Raw genomic sequence first — 21045 nt, 5'->3', positions numbered from 1 at the left:
CAACATGCATTTTTAGAATGATTTTGCTACTTGACATAGGAATTTAGTCTATACTGATATCTTCTTTGTTCAAAATGGAATACCTAATCCACTTGAATTTGTTGTTTCCAAAAATGATATTCCAATCCTAACGATTATTGTGATAATTAAAAAGGTATGTAACAAAAACAATCTTATACTCTTCGAGTCTGCTGTAATTTTTGAAAATTTTAGTGGACATTTTAAAGGCAGAGCACCAATTTCTTATGACTCCAATAATAAGAGATAATAACTTGCATAGTCAAGCAATTCTTTAGAAACATCCATTGTATAAATTGACCAAATGTGCAGAAGATAAAAACATGCCCATTGTTGCCAATGTAACTTAGCTTTTCAAGAGATGTGTAAAATAAATTTTCAAAACAAATAAAAATTGAGGAGTGACAGACATTAAAGAAGTCACACAACATTTTCACGTACACTATTAAATCTCTCTCTACATTGTCTTCTCAACTGTTTCTGTCATTGTACATTTTTAGTATTTCTGGCATACCAAGTTATTAAAGTCATTTTCACATCAATTTATAAATACACATTCACTAACCTTCATTATTCATATTCTGCACAAATGTTATTGGTCATGACGGCAATAACCTTATTATTACCAGTAAATATGAATGAATGTGTGGCTATCAACAACCACCCTTTTCAATTGGATTCAGTGGGATTCAATGGAGAGCCGAAGATTGCAACATTCATCTTTTCAAGGTCGAAGGAGAGGTTGGTAGAATGGATGGTTTTTACCACGATGGCCACCCCAGAGGGTTTGGGAGGATATGCTTCCTCGCTCAGGCTTTGTTGAGAGAAGATAGAGGCAATCGAAAACCTTTAGTAGAAGAAGAGTGCAGGAAAATAGATGGAAAACCCTAGAACGCCTACGAAAGGAGAGAATGTGAATCATGTCGCTCCAAAAGTATGGAAGCCAAAAGTGGATAAAACACCAATTAAAAAAGGTGCAGACTGAGGCAGGCAAAAGAGTCTCTTTACACATAGAGGAAGAGGAGTGGAAGCTTGTGCTGAAAACTCTTAGAAAAAGAGGCATCTTTATCAAATGGGCAGGGACTGGCTGGCTCTATTAAAAGTCATAAAATGGTGTGAAGACATTTGGCGAAAGGGATGAATTGTTAAATCCCTCCCTAATGGCTTCTTTCTTGTTATCTATAGAGATGGTAAAGAGAAGGAGGACATTTTGAATGGAGGGCCTTACATGATGGGCGGAAGGGGAGTGTATATCAAAATTTGGGAGCCATATTTTGACCCCTTGTTAGCTAAGGTAGAACAGGGCCCAATCTGGATAAGGGTTTTTAACCTCCCAAGGGAGGAGTATTTGGAGGAGGGCCTTACATGATGGGCAGAAGGGGAGTGTATATAAAAAATTGGGAAAGGTACATTAAATCAGACGAAGTAGTGGACTCCATAGATTCCAGTGTGTACATGAAAATCTGCATTCTTTGGCGACCCATTCCTCTACTACCACAATAGTTAGAGCTTATTACCAATCAAGGAATCTGGATACAAAAGATAGAAGTGGAATCAACCATTGAGACTTGCAAATTTTTAAGAGGGATGGGCACTTGGCAGAAGAGTGTTTGAGAGATGGGAAAGGCAAACAAAAGGTGGGTGAGATTGGTCCCCTTCCAATGGCTTGCCCCCTAGACCCAGCTCATGAATCAACCCAGAATGCCCGAGTTGATAGATGAAGAGATTATCAATTATATAGTGGATAACCTGGATGTAGAAGGTACTAAGGGCCCACCTCAAGTAGATAATTAGACCTTGGATAAGGACAGAGAGGAAAATAAAAACGCCATTGCCCGTGATAGATTAGTAAATGGGGAAGTATCAGTATTTAGGATCTCAAAGGCAGAGGATAACTTGTTCTTGGACAAAGACATTAGCAGTCTAGAGAGAACAAACAACATGGGGATGATTCTCGATAGTTTGATTGCGGGGATTACTCTTGGTATGAAAATGGAGATCAACGCTAGCAAGGAGGGAGCAAATTTAGAAGAGACCTCGAACAAAGTGTACCACAAAAGATCCCTCTGAAGAGAAGCCGTTTTGAAATAGGTGAAAGACAAAAATAAGGAGGACAAAACTTTGAGTCTCTGGGAGAGGAAAACTTTAAAACAACAATGAGAGGCAAACCCCCTAAAAGACTCAACTTTGAGAGCCCCAGTAATGTAGAGCAGGAGGAGGAAGATCCCTTTGATGAAGAGGAAGAGGAGGATATCATTGAGAAAAAAGATAATTGAGCAATTTGAATCCTTGACCACAAAGCCCATGAATGGGGAGAAAAAGAAAAGAGGGAAAAGATCTAACAAAGAACTACTCCTTGTGGTGGGAAGTGCCAAAGGCTAGAGAAAGCTGAGATCCAGGAAATGCGTTACCCTTCTTGGAGTATAATGAAGATCCCATCTTGGAATGTCAGGGGCTTCAATGCCCCTGACAAGAAATGTTTGATCCAAAGAGGAGTTGGTCAGGTGAAACTGAAAATCATTATAATTCAAAAAACTAAATTGAAAGGAAACGACATCTCTGCTTTTAGACAATTGTGATCGGGATGGGAAGGAGATTTTATGGAGGCGAAGGGTGCCTTAGGAGGTTTGGATATCTTGTGGAGAACACAATGTGTTAGAGGAGAAATGGTTGCAAATAGCAGGTTTTGGATAGCGATCAAGGTCAATGCTCTGATAGAAAGGAAGGTCTTCTATCTCCTAAATGTTTACGACCCCACAAATTTTAAGGAAACAGATGAGGTATGGTATCAAATCTCCTCTTTCATCTTATCCTTAAACAATAAATTTGTGATCCTTGGAGGGGACTTCAACATTACCATAAATCCTTTGGAAAAGATGAGAGGTATAGGAGGTTATAGCCGGATTCACCTAGCCTTTGAAAGTTTTAACTCAAGCAACAATCTTATTGATGTTAGTTTCAAAAATGGTCTTTGCACTTGGTCAAATCAACAAAGTGGCAACAAGTGCATATCCCAAAATTTGGACTACTTTTTGTTATCAGAAATTTGTAACAATTTGTAGATTTTATGGGAAGCTATCATCCTTCCCTTCACTGGTTCGAACCATTTTCCTAACTCCCTAGCCTTACAACATGATTTAGTCTCGATTAAATGCCCTTTCAAGTTTGAGAAGTTGTGGCTAAGGGATAAAAGCTTGTGTACCTTAGTTAAAATATGGTGGAAGGAACCTCAACTTCTAGGGACAACAAAAGTTGTGACATTGGCTCATAAACTGCAACATACTAAGGAGAAATTGAAAGAATGGAATAGAACTTACTTTGGGAACATTTCCGTTGAAATAAATAGAGTAGAATCAGAGTCGACAGAGTTAAATGGCAAAGTGATGGAGAAAGGTATGTCAGAGTCGGAATTCCAACAAGAAAAGGTGCTCCACTAGAAGTTATCTGAGATACCAGCAAGAGAAGAAGTCTTTTAAAGACAAAAGTCACGGGAATGTTGGCTCAGGGAAGGAGACTGCAACACAAGATTTCTTCATAAATCAGCTAAGGCTAGGAGGAGTTATAACATGATTCATCCGATTAAGAGTAACCAGGGAAATATGTTCACTGAGATTGAGGATATTAATAGAGAAGGTGTATCCTACTACACTAGTTTGCTTAAAGAAGATAATAGGAATGTTTTGGAGGCAGATGGGGAAAACATGGACTACATCCCCAAAAAAAATCATAGAGAATCAGAATGAACGTGACTGTTGCAAAATATTTCCCTTGAAGAAGTTAAAGCAACTTTATTCTCTATGGTAGGGGACAACACTAGGCTCGGATGATTTTCCGCCTTTCTTCTTCCATACTTTCTAGGACATTTTGAAAGATGACTTTCTAGAAATGGTGGGGGAATCGAGAGAGAAGAGATATATGTCTAAAGAACTAAACAACACTTTCATTACTTTGATCCCAAAGAAAGCGGAGGTCCATTCTTTTGATGATTTGAGACCGATTTCACTATGCAACACAACTTATAAGATTGTTGCTAAAGTCATGGCCAATAGACTGAAGATTACCCTTCCAATGATCATCTTTGAAGAACAGAGCAGTTCCACTCCCAACAGATCAATTGTAGAAGGAATTATCATAGCCCATGAAGCGATTCACTCAGCAAGGCTAGTAGGAATAAATAGAATGTTGGTTAAAATTGATGTGAAGAAAGCCTATGATTATGTAAATTGATCTTTCTTGTTAAAGGTATTGGAGAAATTTGGGTTTCATGCTAATTGGATAAATTGTCCATCTAGAGTCGCATCTCTATGCCATGATGTTCGATGCTGGTTAAGGCTCCCCATAAGGGATTTTCCCCACATCTAGAGGCATCCAATAAGGAGATCCATTGTCACCTTTCCTATTCATCATTATGGCAGAAGCTCTGGATCACATGATCAACATGAGCAAGATTGAAGGTCGTTGGAAAGGTATCAAAATTGTGAGGGGTGTTGATGTTGTAACCCACACCCAGTTTGTTAATGATACTTTGCTGATGGGTGAGGCCTTTGTCTAAGAAGCGAGATTCATTAGATCTGTCTTAGATAAATATTGTCGGATTTCAAGACAATTAGTTAACTGGAACAAATTAGAGATGTTTTGCTTTAACACTTCACAGGAGGTACAAAGAGACATCTTCAGAGTCTTAGGTATCAATTTGGGAAAGATTCTAAGTAGATTCCTAGGCATTCCACTCTTTGAAGGAGTCAATAAGCCCATCTTCTGAATAAGCTAGTGGACAGTTACATGAGTAGAATGGATAGCTGGAAACAAAAATGGCTCTCTTCGCCTGGAAAAATTGTCGTGTTCAAGTTAGTAATCTCGGCTATTCCGTTATACTCTATGCAATGCTTAAAAATTCCTTCCAAAATCTTGAAGATTATTGAGCAGGGAATGATAAATTTCTTTTGGAATGGAACCCAAAAGAAGGACATAATTCCATTGCTTGCAAGGAACAAAGTATGTAAATCAAAATTAGTAGGAGGCACGAGAATCATAAATTGGAATCTAATGAATATTGTAATGGGTGCTAAACTTATATGAAAAAATGTTTTATCACCCAAATCAGAAATGGGCGAAGATCCTCTCCCATAAATACCTTGACAATCAGAATGCGAAAAGAATTATAACAATTAGAAGCTCTTGTAAAGGCTCGGCGATATGGAACTTCCTCCTGGAGTGTAGGAAGATCATTGTGGATCATATCTCTTGGAAGGTGGGGAATGGGTTGAAAGCCAAATTTTGGATCGACTCATGGGAAGGCCATCCTACTTTAAGTGAGGATGATTCATGGTAGAAAAATTAGAAGAAGGGTAGAAAGCACGTGCGACTTCAAAGTGGCAAATTATGTTGTGAGGAAAGATACTCAGGATGTAGTGAATTAGTCATGGCGTGACCTGAAGGATCTCAATTTGCCTCTTGATTTAGAGAACCAAATGAGAGAAATGTTAAATTGTAGATCAATAAGACTTTCAAATGTAGAGGACAAAGTGATTTGGTGTGGTGCGAATAGTGGAAAACACTTGGTTAAAATTGGATATGGCATTTTGGATGTAGAGCTAACGAAGGAAAATTGGCCGACCCATTTGTGTTGGAATGAGAAGTGTCTTCCAAAAATGAGATCATTTACTTGGCTAGCCTCGAGAAGAAGAATTCTGACTGGTGATCAGCTGAAAAAACTGGGTTTCACAGGCCCTTTTAGATGCACTATGTGTGAAGAAACAATTGACCACCTTCTTCTTCATTGTTCAATGACACACGAGTGTTGGGGGAAATTGTTGGGAAAGATGGAATGCCATTCTTCGGTAAATGTAGACCTCAAAGCTTGGCTTCAAAGTTGGGGGACAAGGGAAATAAAATTAGTTTACTCCAGTATTTGGTGCATAGCTCCCTTAACTCTATTATGGGAAATCTGGAAGGAGTGCAAAAGGCGTATTTTTTAGGGAATCGAAGAAAATGAAATTCTATTGTGGAGTGGGATAGAAAGTTCAATATTAGAACTTGTGAGCACAACATTAAGAAAATTTAATGTGCATACCTATAATAACTAGAATATAAAAATTCAAGCACAGTGTCCCCTTATCAAATACCAACCTTTTAATGAGTCTATTAGGGTTAATCATAATGTTTCTCGGGAAAAGATATCTACTTGGCTCCCCCTGGAACCTATTCGGATCAAAATAAATTTCAATGGAGCAACATGTGGTAATCCAGGTCCCTTTAGCGTGGGTTGTTTAGCTAAGGATTGCAATGGTGAAGTTGTTGCAAAAGGCAAGTAGTACCTTCCCCCAGGAACAAATAATGAAGTCAAAGCAAAAGATGCTTTGATGGTGGTCCAATTGGCGGGAAGGATTGGGGTGACAAAAATTCATTTAGAAGGGGACTCTCAAATCATCACTCATGCCATTGTTCGGGGGAAACACAAAATTGGAAGATAGACAGGGAAATTCAAGACATAAAGGAATTCTTAGCTACTTTCCATAGCTTCAGATTTCCCATGTCCAAGGGAGGGAAACAAGGAAGCTGATTTATGTGCCAACTGGGCTTTCAAGTTACAAGTAGGCAAAGTCAAATTTGAAATCGACCTAAATAATGACTCTAATATTAATTGAGCGATAGAGCTCCAAATTCAAAGCTTGAAATTGAGGCATTTTTTCCTATTATTTGTGTATGGGGTGATATGGTTTTGACACAGGCAAATTGAATCTTAAATGCTCTGTTAGTTGTAGTATGGCAGTGCAGCCCAAGAGTCACATATCTCAAATAAATCTTCTATAATATCTTGAGTGGATATGTTTTCAGAGGGTGGTCGTGTTTTGTTTTGTTAAAGGTGGCGGCAACCTCCTAACACACTGTATCAGGTGTAGGAGAATTAATGGAGGGTTACTTCTCACACATGTTTGCCACCTTTGCAAACTGAGATTCATTAATGACATACGGAAAAAAAATATTCCTTGCCTGTTGGAAAAAAACAGGTTGCCTGAAAAATGTGTCGGAAAAAAAATCTGGTGATCGAAAAAATCCCCTTGTCGGAAAAATCCGCGTGAAAGTTTGGCGGTCGCCGAAAAAGCCGTGCTTGCCGAAAAAATTGCAGGGAGTCGGAGAAGGCACTAACGCCGGAAAAGGGCGATTGGTGGCCGACGAGTGGGGGCTTGGGCGGCAACGATAGCAGGGAGGCCAACGGGAGCGATAGGCGGTGACTGGGGGACGACATCTGGCGACACGGGGGTTTGGGCACGGACGGGGCCAGGTCCACGGTTTGCTGCAAGCCATATGGACCTGCAGAGGCTGTCGACCCCCCTACCAATGGGCTTGCCTTTTTAAAAAAATAATTTCCCTTTTTTAAAAAAAATGTTATAAATTTTTTTTTTGACCAATTTTTGGGCATTCGGCTTGGGCAAGCCATTAAACTGCCCAATTTTTTTTAATAAATTTTTCATCTCCAAAAATGTGCCCAAGAAGGGCAAAAATCAATTTTTTTTTGCCAAAGGCACAATTGTCCAAATTTGACAAATTTTATACGAAAATGGGGGTAATTGGGTGTTTTGAGCTCATGGGTGAGGTCCGTTTGAGACCAAAATACCGAGAAACAAAAAATCTTCCCAGATGCAAATAAAAAAACTCTGAAAAAGCTTGAAACCCTCATCCAAAATATCTTCTAAAAAATCAAGAACAAGCAGTAGTAGATGTAGGCTCTGATACCATGAAGAAGTTGAGAAATACAACTTCAGAGATCCCAAGAACACCTACAAGCAAAGTACCTGTCACAAGAGAAGAATGGAGGCAAAAGACAATAATGGCTCTGAAGAAGAAGATTATCATTCGGAGAGAGAATCAAAATAAAAAGTACAATATGCAACCCTAAAGAAACCCTAAAGGAATAAAGTGTATTTAATAATTAGAATAAATTACCTACCATTTTATTTAATGCCTAAGTTTAGCTTAAGTGTACAATATAATAGACTCATAATTAAATAAATAATTATTAGCTAATACATGATAAATAAATAATTATTAGCTAATACATGATAACTCTAACATCAAATATTCTTCTAATTCAAATTCTAATTTCCCCAAATTCTAATTTCAATTAATTTCAAGTTACATGTGCATTTCAATTTCATAATTTCGAAAATCTAAATTCAAATATATGCAAAATCAAATTGAATTTCTAAATCAAGTTCAATTCACATGCGAATTAAATTGAATTTCAATAAAAAAAACCTACAACACATGCTAAATTTATAAATAATTGAACTAATTGATTAATTAAATCATTTTATCAATTATCCTCCAATCATTCTTTTTCTATTCTAATTAGCTTTTTTTTAATCTTTTTTTTCTTTTCTGAAAAGCATTCATTCAGTTAACTCAATCATTTCTTTTTCTATCTTCCAATTAGTTTTTTTTTGAAAGGCATTCAATAAGTCATCTCCCCAGTTAAATCAATTAACTATGCAATCTGACCAATCATCTATTCAATAAATTCACTTAACAATTCAATCAATTGAGTTCCGCCTCTCAATCAACAGTTCAACTATCAATCAACATGTGAGCTCACTTGAGTTTCGCCTCTCATTCAATCCTCTCCAAAATTCTATAAATTCAACATCAATTCTTCATTTTTTAAAATCACAAACTTCAAATCTTTGTGCCATATTGCAGGTTAGCAACGCAATATCTAAGAGCTAACATTACTCAAGGAAGAGAAGGACAATAGAAGCAATTTGCATATGTGCAGGGGGTTTTACTTGATTATTTTACATCCTTGTTGTTATGCATGCATATTTTCATCGATTTATTAAAATTTGTTAGCTAGAATAGGGATTCATGATTTCCTATGATTCTAGTTAGCTACAGTGAATTTTACTGATAAACAACCACTTGTCTTTCAACTTGGTAACCAATTACAATATACATAATTCGAGTATTAGCACTATTTCTCTACTGAGTATCGTAGCCTATTTACTTAGAAATGAAATATTCAGTCTTGTTGATTTTAAGTGTAACTTTTTTCCTCCTCAGGGTTCATTACTCCATTGCTTTAGTATGGTATTAATATCTTAGTACGAAAAAGATAAGATAGGCAACAAGGCTGCTAGCTCTCATATTCATGCTAAGCTTTTACATTGTGTGAATACACGATGCCAATTTGCATTTAAGGAGCACCATGGAGCTACCCTTTGTCTATCTAACCTTCTTTGCAATAAGGTTTATTTAGTATAGGTGTTGAGGAAAAATCAACTCTACAACTCCCAAGGATCACCTGCATGCAAACCTGTCACAGAAGGAGAGAAGCAAAAAAGCCATGGAGGCCAGAATTCAAAGATCCAGAAAAAAGGAGTCAGATTAACTGTGCAACAAGAATGCAATTCAATAATTACAATTGTTATGAAATTACAAAGAGAGAATCCCTATAAAAGGATACTCGAAACCCTAAAGGTGAAAACCCTAAATAATTAATGTGTATTTAATAATTAGAATAATTAATATTATTAAATGCCTAAGTTTAGCTGCGCAGAGTATAATAGACTAATAATTAAATAAATAATTTTTAGCTAATACATGATAACTCTAACATTTAGCATTCTCCTCTTATGAGATTTATTCATTGGTTTTTGGCTCGGTTAAACAATGCTAAGAAAGCTTCCACATAACATTCCCCTCTTAGAATTATTTTAGTCTAAGTTGCAGGGTTGATGGTTCATGACTTGCAACAATTTGTTCTTATTAACTCAAGAAGAGTGACCAATAATTGGTCCTAGTTCCAAATGAGTAAGTTGAATTTTAAGCCCCCATTTCTTACATGTAGTAAAATTTGTCACCTCCTAGGCTTATATTTTACTAAAGATATGGGATTCATAAATTCACACAATTCTTGATTGAATGAGACAAAATAAATAGATAATGAGCTGGTATTTCTCAAATTTAATATATGCAATGCATTTCTCAAAGCAACAGAGCTTTCCAGCATGCTGAGTAAATTAAAAACTTCCTTAATTCTTGTCTGGACTTATTCTTCGTACTAAGAATGTACAAAGATGTATTTTAAAAAAAAATTAAGAAGAATACATTTTTTCTTTCTTCATTGATTTTAAAAGCTTACTATTTCAAACTATTTCCAGCTAATTAAATGAAATTGAAGTCTGAGTTACAAGACTACTCCCAATGCCTAAGTCCAGTTCAGCTATGACTGTAGCAGAGCATGCACAAGATGTAGACCATTGTCTTAGCATCCTTTCAGGCAAATGGATAGAGAAATGATATATGACAAAAATGACAGTTGCTCCTAGAAGTCCGTACGTATATATCCTACAAATAATCTTTCATTCCCGTATATAACATACAAACTCCAAAACCTTTTATTCCTTTGTTAAATGAAATGGTTAAATGCATTCCAAAACATTTGAAGATAATTTCGTTTGAATTAGGGTAAATTTGCTTAATGCTCAATGAATTCCATCACCCATGCTTTTGTTCTTATCTCTCCACCATGTGAAGGCAGTGATAAGATTAATAAACAAGTGCTGCAGAGTAGCGAAGTTCCTGTGTAAGAGGGCAAGGACGGTTGTGTGGTTGTTTTAAGTTGTTGGCAAACCTAAAAGAGAAGTAAACTCGTTGTTGTTTTGAGTTGTTGGCAGACCTAAAAGAAAAAGTCAGCTCAATCTTGTATTGTAAATAATGAAAGTAATTTGATTCACTAATTAGCCAACACAAAAAATTGACAAGCTGAAACTTCTATGGCTGTAAGAAACCCAAAAATGTTTGCAATAGATCTTTAATGAGATAATGAATTGGATTTAAGATACAAATGAGTACAAATAAGAGACACTCTAACAATGAAGTCCCTACCCACATCCCGATAAATATAACAGGAAGGACTGGACGTAAGGATGAAGAGGGGATAGGTAAAAATTATTCATAAGAAAAAATAAAAAGTAATAATTTTTGCCAGTGACCTTCATCCATGAAACCTCATCTAATACTTTGTTTCTGGTGGTTATAATCAATGTCTTTATTGTCCTCTTGCCTTGTTTCCTCAGTATAAACAGGTAATGAATCAATTGTACTACTTGTTTATGGATTCTTTGCAACTGCGTCATCTAATGCCTCAAGAAAGCATGCAACAGTGAAATTATCTACACATCAATTTCATGCATAAATTTAGAACATATAATGCATTGCCAATTTTTTCCAAAATAATTCATGAAAATCTAATGGCATTGTTTTCTTTGTTTTAGCTTTCCAAAATCAAAAGATTTAATGCATGTACTCTAGAGTGTTGTTAACTATAGATAAATGCAGGGAATATTAAATGATAATATAGAAACTTGTAATGCTTACTAAGAAAAACTATAACAAAATATAACACTATTAAACCATAAAATGTATAAACTTGCAACATTTGATAGCCATTACAAATCAAGGTATTCCAATTTTAGTAGATAAAACAACCACAAAAGTCTTCAAAACATACTCACAATAAAAAATCCACATTGCTTGTATTTTTCTTGAGCTATGGAAAAGCTTCTGATGAAGATTTGGCTTGTCAAACTTTTGAAGATCCAAAGCCTAAAATGCAGCTTAAAGATTGTATATTGTATTGATGTTGTGATACTCAGACAAATGTTATCAAGTCTAACTCACCAATGCCTCATATCTGTGACAATAATAGGGTATGAATAAGTTCTCTAATTTGTGCTAGAAAATCAGAAAAAAAAAACAAAAAACATCAACCTATGTTCTTAATAAATTGAACAAACAATATTTTAAAAATTTATATCAACAAACCTTGTATATACTATGGAATACTTTGTCCTTTGTGGTGCAAGAAATAGCACTAACTACTTCAATACCTGAACAAACAAGCACTATCTTCGCTGAAGGAAAAGGTTCTGACGTACAACACAATGATAGAGCCTTAAATTTTTTATCTTCACAATTAGACGTGGAAGAGATTACCATGTCTTCTCTTTTCTAATAATCTATTTTATGTGTTCCTTTAGATGCTTATTGTACTCAACTGCTCTCTCAACTTGATCAAAGAGTGACCATCTTCCTTGCACAACACAACCTGTTCTGTTAGTTTACCTAAGCGTGACCTAAACTAAAACCATCAACAAAATTTATCCAACATTCTCAATAAAAAATAAGAAATATGTTTACCGTAATATATATTCTTGTGGAAGTAAAGATCTCAAGACAAAAACCCTTGTATTCATGTCAATCCGTCTCTATCTTTCTATAAGCTTGCACATTTCTTTGTGATTGGCATTTCCTGCCTCACTATTGACTAGCCCTCTGGAGGAAACCCTAGGAAAGATTTTTGAATGGATTTGTTGCACAAATGAAGAATGAATCTCTTGTAGAATGTTGGGACTGAGAAAAAATGCTTTATTATTATCCCCATGATGAACAAGAAAATACTCACTTCTAAGAATTAATAAGTACTTTATATATGCTTTCCTGTAATGGAACCCTAATATCTAAAATAAAGATAGCTTATAGAAAGTTCATACTATTACCAGAATGTGCAATTTGCAGAGAAATCCTGAAAAAATGGGGCCAATTTATATAGTGAGAGATCTATGCAGATCGTTGCAGAACCACAATAAGACTGAGAGTTGTCGGATTTAATTCCTTAAAAAAAGACATAATACACATTTAAGGGAAAACAGATCATTTCATATTTAGACTACAGTAAAAACTACTAAGCAAGTTCTGACAATGACATGTACAAAAAAGTAAGAAAGTGTCAATAATTTAAAAGCATATAACTAAAGGTTAACTATTGAAGATGCCCACAATCCTTGTTTAGAAGATCCATGGGTGCATTCGTATACAATTTTAATCAAAGTAATTGTTAGCCTTTGGGGGAAAGGGTTGGAACTAACAAAGTAGAGCCTCACACTATTGGATATAAAAAAAAAGAGAAATGTCAATTCTACCGTAACAAACTTATGGTACAAATCCATAAAACTCCAAAGCTCGCAACCAACGTCCTCCCTAGTAAAGACGAGAAGAAATATTTCATCATCAATCTTGCAGTTAAAATTGTTTTAGCTTTCCTAAAATCTAATTATGAAAACGTACCATATGAATAAAAAAGTACAAAAACTTGAAAATGAAACGCAATATACCAAATTGTGCCAATTGAAACCCTAACTAGAAATTTTTTCCTTCAAAAGAATTCTTCAAAGACTTGATGCGCTTTTCTAAAATATTTTTTCCTTAAGAAACCAATAATTTCGCCAGGTGTCCTCGTCTCTACTCCCTGTATTGTGCACATAAAGCTATGAATCCCAGAGTCCCTTGTTTTACAATGGTCGAGAGGTACAAAGAGCTCTAAACACTTAGGGTTTATTGTTTTGTATTTCAGACCAATAATAACCACACAATAATGAAAACTAACTGGCTTTAATGGTGGAGAGGTACATATGCCTCTGAAAATTTAGGGTTTATTCTTTTGTGTGAGAATTTAGATTTATAAATTTCAAAAAAACTTAAATTGGTGGAATAGCGTCTCTGGTTTTCGAGTGCTTTAATATTTTGACTAGCTTAGAAGATGCTCAGTGCTATAATTAAAAGGTGATTGCAAACATGAGACCCTAAAAAAATACTATTTCAATAGAATATAGAGAGTTTTTTGAAAATATTTGTCTAAAAATTAGATCATGGATCTGCGAGGTTTGTGTCGGGACATCCGACTCATCATTAAAGCTTTTGAAAATTTTTGCATTAAAAGTGAAACCAAAAATCTGAGGTCATCGGTCAAGACATCCGATCTGTTATTAAAGCTTTTGAAAATACTTGTATTTAAAATGAACTCAAAAAACTATTTTATTTGGGGTTTGAACATCCATTCCACTAGCAGTCAAAATTGAAAAAATCTTTCTGAATTAATGGATTATTTTTCCTTCGGCATTTTCTGGGGTTTACCTTCTAAATCTTGTAAGAAACAGATCTTAAAAATCCTTGAAGTGCTTTCTTTAAAAAGATGCAGAGGAGGAAAGAAGGAAACTTAACTGGTAGATTGAGAAGCTAAACAATTCTAGCAATTTTAGTAATTTTTGGAGGATATGCGCTTGATCTGAATCCCATACTGGGATATTCTTCAGCTTCTTCAACATTATTTCTACTAATTTTTATGGTAAAAGTTGGATGATTGTGAGAGACTAGTCCGATAGAAGGCATATATTTTCTGCCAAAGGTCAAGATGAAGCTCGATATCCTCAACAACCACGTCAAACTAACAACCATGTAGATGGAACAACTATTTTCTACATTTTCCATGAAATCCCACCGCCATTCAGAGGTAGGATGTTGTATTCGTGACATTTACCACATGTGTCCTCTCAATTTTAATACACCATCTCCAAAAACTCGAAATCACTGCTCGCTTATCTTGGTTTTGGCACTCCTCAATACCTCTGCGTTCTCTGGTCTTGATAACCGTGAATTCTCTGTATCATCCAATCAGAGCCTGCCGAGATAATTGTTCAACAGTAAATTATTAAATATTGACCAGTTTTCTGTATAAAACATTGCATGAAGGAGAAATGGTCAAATAATATTGAATTTTGATTGGCTGAGAAAGATGAGTTTAATCACGGTTTAGTGCAAGCCCTCCGCTATAGTTCTATGCTACGCATGAACTAATAAGGACACACGTTCTTTCCCATTCATGGGCCAAGAGACATGAAATTTAAAATAATAATCTTACGCTATGTGAATCTTGATGGTTACAGTGACTCAAAGTGGTTGAGTCCCCTTTCATCGTGGTAAAGTTTAAAAAACCACATCCATACATTTAAATAATTAAAGAATTTTAAATAAACCTTTCTTATGCATTGATAAGTATATATATGTATATATATACATAATACGTATATATATCATTTAATTATGAATACACATATATTTACTTTTATATATATATATATATATATATATATATATATATATATATATATATATATATATATATATATATATATATATATATATATATATATATATCATTTAATTAGGTTAAATGTGGACATTTTTGCTTGTTTCTTAAACTTATCATTTATTTTTAATATATATATATATATAGTAAATTCATTTTATATATCAAAATAACAATTGATTTCATGAAAGTTTCATCCATAAAAAAGAACATACAAGGTCAACTTACAAATAGGATTACAGATGGCATTACATCCTTCTTTTGTTACCTCCCAACTTTATGATACTTCCCCTCCCTTCTTGGAGGACAACGATCTCCTGCACACACTAGGTCAAATTTACGTAGTTAGTTTGAAATCCTGACATATCTTTGTCATTGCATTTATTGATTAATGATTAAAACTAAATCATTAACATACATGTTTTGCAAAAACATTATTCCTTATTAATACTGAACAACAAGTATTGATGCATAAAATAACATCTAAATATCTAGGGCACAAGTGGGATGTCTCACATTAAACCTAACCCTATACCAAATTCAATCTAAATATAATTAATTGTAGACTAAACAAAAATAAACACTAGCACAAAAATAAATTAAACCTTGACCGTAACAAATAACAAACTTTAACCCTCACACTATACAAAATTCAATATTGATTTTAAACAAAATTGAACACTAAATCAAATTGAATGTTAAACCTTAACCTAATTTAAGACTAAATCAAAGTAAACACTGAAACAAAACGAAATTGAATCGTAACCCATGTCACTTAAAATATTATTAAATTGTAAACCTAAACAAAATTACACCCTAATCCTGAGACTAAATGAAAAATGACCATCGTTAATTATTTAAAATATCTCAATTATAAAACAATTCATTGTTTAAAATTTATTTAAATAATTAATTAGAAATAAATTATTAGACTTATAAATTAATAAAAAAATGAAAGCCTCCATATCTCTCCACTTTCTTTATATATATAAATCAATATATAAGCTAGTTAATATTTAATTGTATGAGAAACAATTTAACCCTACTCAATAGTAACTAACGTTAACAATTATCTAAATTAATTAATTAATAATATTTAACTATACCTTATTTACTTAATTAGCCTAGATTTAAAAAATGGATTTTCCTATACAAATTTCAACCAGTAAAGTGCCAGCCATTTTAAAAATAGACGCAGTTTGAAGTATACCATATATAAACAGCGTTTACCTCGCGGGGCTGTTCGAAGAAACAACAGAAAATATTCAGTCTGCCTATGGAGAGTGTGGTAAAAATGGATTGGTGTTAGATGAGTGCAAGAAATGGCGAACCTTGGGGTGTCAAGTTTGAGAGGGGGGCTGGGAATCGCAGCGTTGTGTTATGTGGGCATAGATTATCTACGGAGAATAGCTCCAGCATGGCATGCTACGCTTCAGCCTAAGCTGTGGCTTGTGCTGGCACTGGCTGCTATATGCCGAGCGCCATTCTACCCGCACTGGTCCACAGAGCTCAGAAGCGTATTGCCCTTCCTCGGATCCTTACTTTTCATGCTCGTTGCCTTGGCCCTCGAGGCCACCTCTGTGCACTTCGTTACTGCTTTGCTTGGCCTCGATTGGCACAGGTATTTTCCTCTCCTATTCCATCTCGCAATACATACGGGAAATTGTTTTTTCTAATTGGCAAACTCTCTTTATGGGTTTCCTTTGGCTTAGATGTGACATTAGAAGGATGCTTTTGGTCAAATTCACTCAGGTCTTAGATCTGGCCTTGTGCATTGGATACGCAACTTCAGATGTGAGTTTATAGATTTGAACACATGCTTCTACTAGAAAGCTCCTATGGTTCACCATATGAGGTCATCCCATTTCACACCCTAAATTGTCTTCTGCAGTGTTAGTGGGAATTTCAATGTATTGGATAGTTGGATAACAAGAGTTCAATATCCATTAGGTTAGATTACTCAATTACATTAGCATCATATCAATGTTTGAATTTACTTTTAATCCTTCTTCACGAAGCAAGACTGCATAACTGTCATGGTCATACACCAGTATCACATAGGGTGAGAGGGAGAGTCCCTTTGTATAGCATCCTTCCTTTCCCCTTAATCTTTCTCCGGAATTTTTCTTAATCTTCCGCTGCCTTTCTCTCATAATATTTCAGAAATTTGTAAATATTTCTTAGAAATTGTGAAGATTTAATCTATTACAACAGTACATTCTCATTTAAATGCCAAAAGAATGGCTGGTAATATCATATATCTCACTTGGCCACCTGGTTAGCTGCTTTATCTCATTCAAACACAAAATAACAAAAAGAAGGGATTGTCTTGAATGATTATTCTGATGTCTGGACCAGTATCAATTTTTCCGGGAAGCAGTTATTAATACTCGGGTTTCCTGATTTTGGTCATTTCTTTGGTTTGTTGCATCTTGGTTACAGCTACAGAACTAATCTTCCACCCACTATCCATCTACAGAAGTTCTAAGACACTCTTTTGTTCTAAGGGTTGAAACCTTTTTATAAACCCCTTTTTTTCCGCGTGGGATAGTAGTGACAGCTAAGATGTTTTGTAGCCCCCTTGTCATTCTTTGTAAGATCCTCATCTAAGCTACTTTATAATTCATCATTACTCGTTGTAACTCCTGATGATATACCTTATAACTCCTTTTCGACGACCTCTATAACAAGATTTTTTCTAACTCCTATTGCATTGGCATGAATCGTATATTTTCTTTTCTTATGAGTCAATTATTTGAATTCACTAATCACAACCTAGGATCATAATATTGTACCCTCCAACCACTTGGCTTCCAGAGCCAATTGAGTGACTTCCTTGCCTTTTACTAGTGGTAGTTCATAAGGTTGGTCAATCATTTTATCTTCCTAAATCAGGTTCTTTGTCGTAGATTGCAGCATTTAACAAAAATCAGTTGCTCCCCTTTAACAAATTTCATTTGCTGCACTTTTGCTGGTATCATGTGCAACTCATCAATTTCAAGGCCTAGCAGATCCAAGAGTTTTTTCGTTGTATGTTTTCAAACTATTCCTTTTTCCATATTGTACTGGACTATCTGATTACCATAGGTTTCTACCGGTGGTTTAATAAAGGGGTTCCACATGCTTAAGTTGACAAAGATCTTGTATGTATGACCAACTTTGCTTCATAAGTGAGTTCAGATGCCACAAATTTTCATAAGGTTTCACAAAAAGGATTTAGCCTACTCAAAACATGAGCCAGGGGTATGGTAGACTAAATTAACTGGTGTAACTGAAGGTTCTCCCGTATGGGTTAAAAATAAGCTTGCAACACTTGTGTTTGATTCATGCATGTCAAGGTAGGTCATTTGGTCTGCTAAGCGGGCATGCAAGTATTAAAAGGCGCAAAAAATTTGTGCAAGAAATGTTTTCCAAGTATGGAGACTAGAGAGTTTCTTGAATATCAATCTATGTTACCCTGAGTTTCCGAGATGGGGGGACGGGGAAACAGGTTTCCAGTACAGATTTTTTTTTTGCCATTTTTAGGGGACGAAAGGAATGATAGAGGGTACAGCTATATAAAAAATAGGGAAAATATAAATTATATAGGGAAATTTCAAATTTCAAATATATTCATAGGATAACGTTGATAAATGAGAGTTGAAATTGATAATTTCATATACATGATGTAACTTAAATACTATCTATAAGAATGAAAACACTTCATTTTTCATAGTATTCTAATTGGAAGAATCAATAATATCTATTCCTGTCAATTACAGAAAACAAAAGTCACATAACTGCACATCAAAGGATCAGATAAATGAAACATAAATTTACGTGGTAAATGAAGCCAATCCACCCTATCCAAGAAAGCCCTAGTTGCAACTTTTAATGTTTTCTGGATTTGATGTTACTTGATGGTGCGAAGCATACAGCTAGGTGATTCAGTTCAAAGCTATATGATGATAAGACTCTACTATATAAACTTTAATAAACTCAAGGTCTGTGACTTATTACCTAACGGATGTAATAATAAATATCATATATTTATAATTAAAGTGCAAAAATTGGGTATAGAGAAGGATATCAAGTGTGACATCCCTTCAATGGGAACTGGCATTACTCATTAGTAATTCCAATAATTTAGCATTTATATTGTATTTTAGTTCTAGAATAAAATATTAATATTCATAAATTCATAAATCATGTTGAAAAGTGGGGGGATGGCCAGTCGTCCCTGGGATGTGTTGATGTGTTTTTTAAACACAGAATGAAATACTAAGTATTCTATCCTCCCTTGAACAAGGAAACCTTATATGCTAAATGATATGATCAAGTAAGGTAACCCCAAGGTTTCTTTAGTCAGTTCTTGACATCACAATGGATAGACTCAATGAATGATGTGATCTTGCTGGTATCACAAAGGGACCTACGTTTATGAATCGTAGCTGGAACTTGGAAACTAACTTAACTCCTCAAAGAAAGTTTAAAAGGGATAAAGGGTTTAGAGAAACTAATCTAAGACCTATGAACAATGTTAATAATGAATAATGCTTTAATAGACAAACTCCTTCAAACCGAGCTTTGCTTCGCCATGATAGAAACAACTACACAAAACTGATGTGATCTCCTAAGGTAGTGAATGATTTTCATTATTGCGAACTATACCCAATGTTGGCACAACTTGAACAAATATCCACAATAACAAGGTTCGAGCTAACTTTACCCAATGCTTACAACTAGCAAACCACAAAAAGTATGGACCAAGAAATTCATCACATATCATCGCATTTCTCCATCAAGATCAATGAACTTTAACCAATTGAGAAGTAACAAGAAACATGCATAATGTAGAAACACAACACGCATATCTACCATATCTTCAATGAAAATCATGTATTCATTTCAACATAGTCTTGGCAACAATTTCTATCCTCCCTTCTATCCTACTCCTACTTAGCCAATTATTCTTCTACTACTGAACTCTTTTCTGGTTATTAACCTTTACAAATGAGGAGAGCAAGCCCTTTTATAGACCTGCCTTTACAAATGAATGGCTTCGATTGATTTGAAATTTTGAAGTCAACGACCACGATTACAAGATGAAATTCTAATTTGGGTTAGTTACAACTAACACCTCCTCGACTAATGAGATCATTACAACGCTTTAAATACACGTCCTTTTAGGTGAAGGACCAATAAGAAACAATGTTAGGTACATTGAATTTAGTGCCTTCTAGATGTATAGTTGTTGATGAGTCAGGTTCAATGCACTTGGATGCCTTGACTTGTCATGATTTGATAAGCTTGATGATGATTAGATGCCACCTCATCATGCTTATCTTGTAGATCATCACAAAGAAGTCTTTGAGTTTCAGGCAATATCTCTTCATACTCAACATTATCCAATCCTTTGACAAATGTGATGGGTCATATTCCCAAATTGCATCATCTTCCAACTGTGATTAACTCTTCTGAAACTATCTACCTAAGAGATGCATTCACTGATTTTGTCCTTTGCACTTGCATTCTACCTTCATCTTTCGTCGCCTTCATGATGTCAATGCTTGATCTTTATGTGTAGTCGTTGTGAGTGTAGCCTCCATTTGCATGGTCTCTCCCTGTCACCAACTTGCAAACGATATCCTTGACCCAGTTTACTTCCTTGTTGTATTGACCTTGATCTTGATCTCCTTGTTGCCTAATTCTCCCTCCATGTGTCTGTCTTTCACTTCACTTTGCTTGTGTATCTTGATGTCACCTTGCATCGATATTGTTGAGTCTTCCATTATCTTGTTGAAATATATCTTTCCATGCATCATTCCTTGCATCTAACACTCCTAATAAAAGCAAGACAAAATACCTTAGATTTCAATTCATATAATGTGAAGCAATATGAACAACCACATCTTTAATTCAAACATTTCCCTTGTACAACTTGCAAACAAGACTAGGAATGTACCAAAAATAAAGATTTTAAGTCCCTTTATGTATACATTTTCAGAATTTCACAAGGGTCTATGTGTGCACTTGTGGAATTTTGACCTCTCCATTTAGTG

The 21045-nt window shown here is 35.1% G+C and overlaps 1 protein-coding gene across 1 annotated transcript in view; it reads left to right on the top strand.

The window, feature by feature from the left end:
- Positions 1-16179: 16179 nt before the first annotated feature.
- Positions 16180-21045, top strand: part of LOC131063219 (protein PHLOEM UNLOADING MODULATOR) — a 31458-nt gene continuing 26592 nt past the window's right edge. The window contains exon 1 of the mRNA XM_057997010.2: positions 16180-16625. Within this exon, the coding sequence (XP_057852993.2) occupies positions 16327-16625 (299 nt within the window). The 5' untranslated portion in view covers positions 16180-16326. The remainder of the gene's footprint in view (positions 16626-21045) is intronic.

Source organism: Cryptomeria japonica, chromosome 1, assembly GCF_030272615.1.
Source record: "Cryptomeria japonica chromosome 1, Sugi_1.0, whole genome shotgun sequence".
Classification (NCBI taxonomy): domain Eukaryota; kingdom Viridiplantae; phylum Streptophyta; class Pinopsida; order Cupressales; family Cupressaceae; genus Cryptomeria; species Cryptomeria japonica.
The sequence above is the reverse complement of the archived record's forward strand: the minus strand, read 5'-3'. Positions and strand labels throughout refer to the sequence as shown.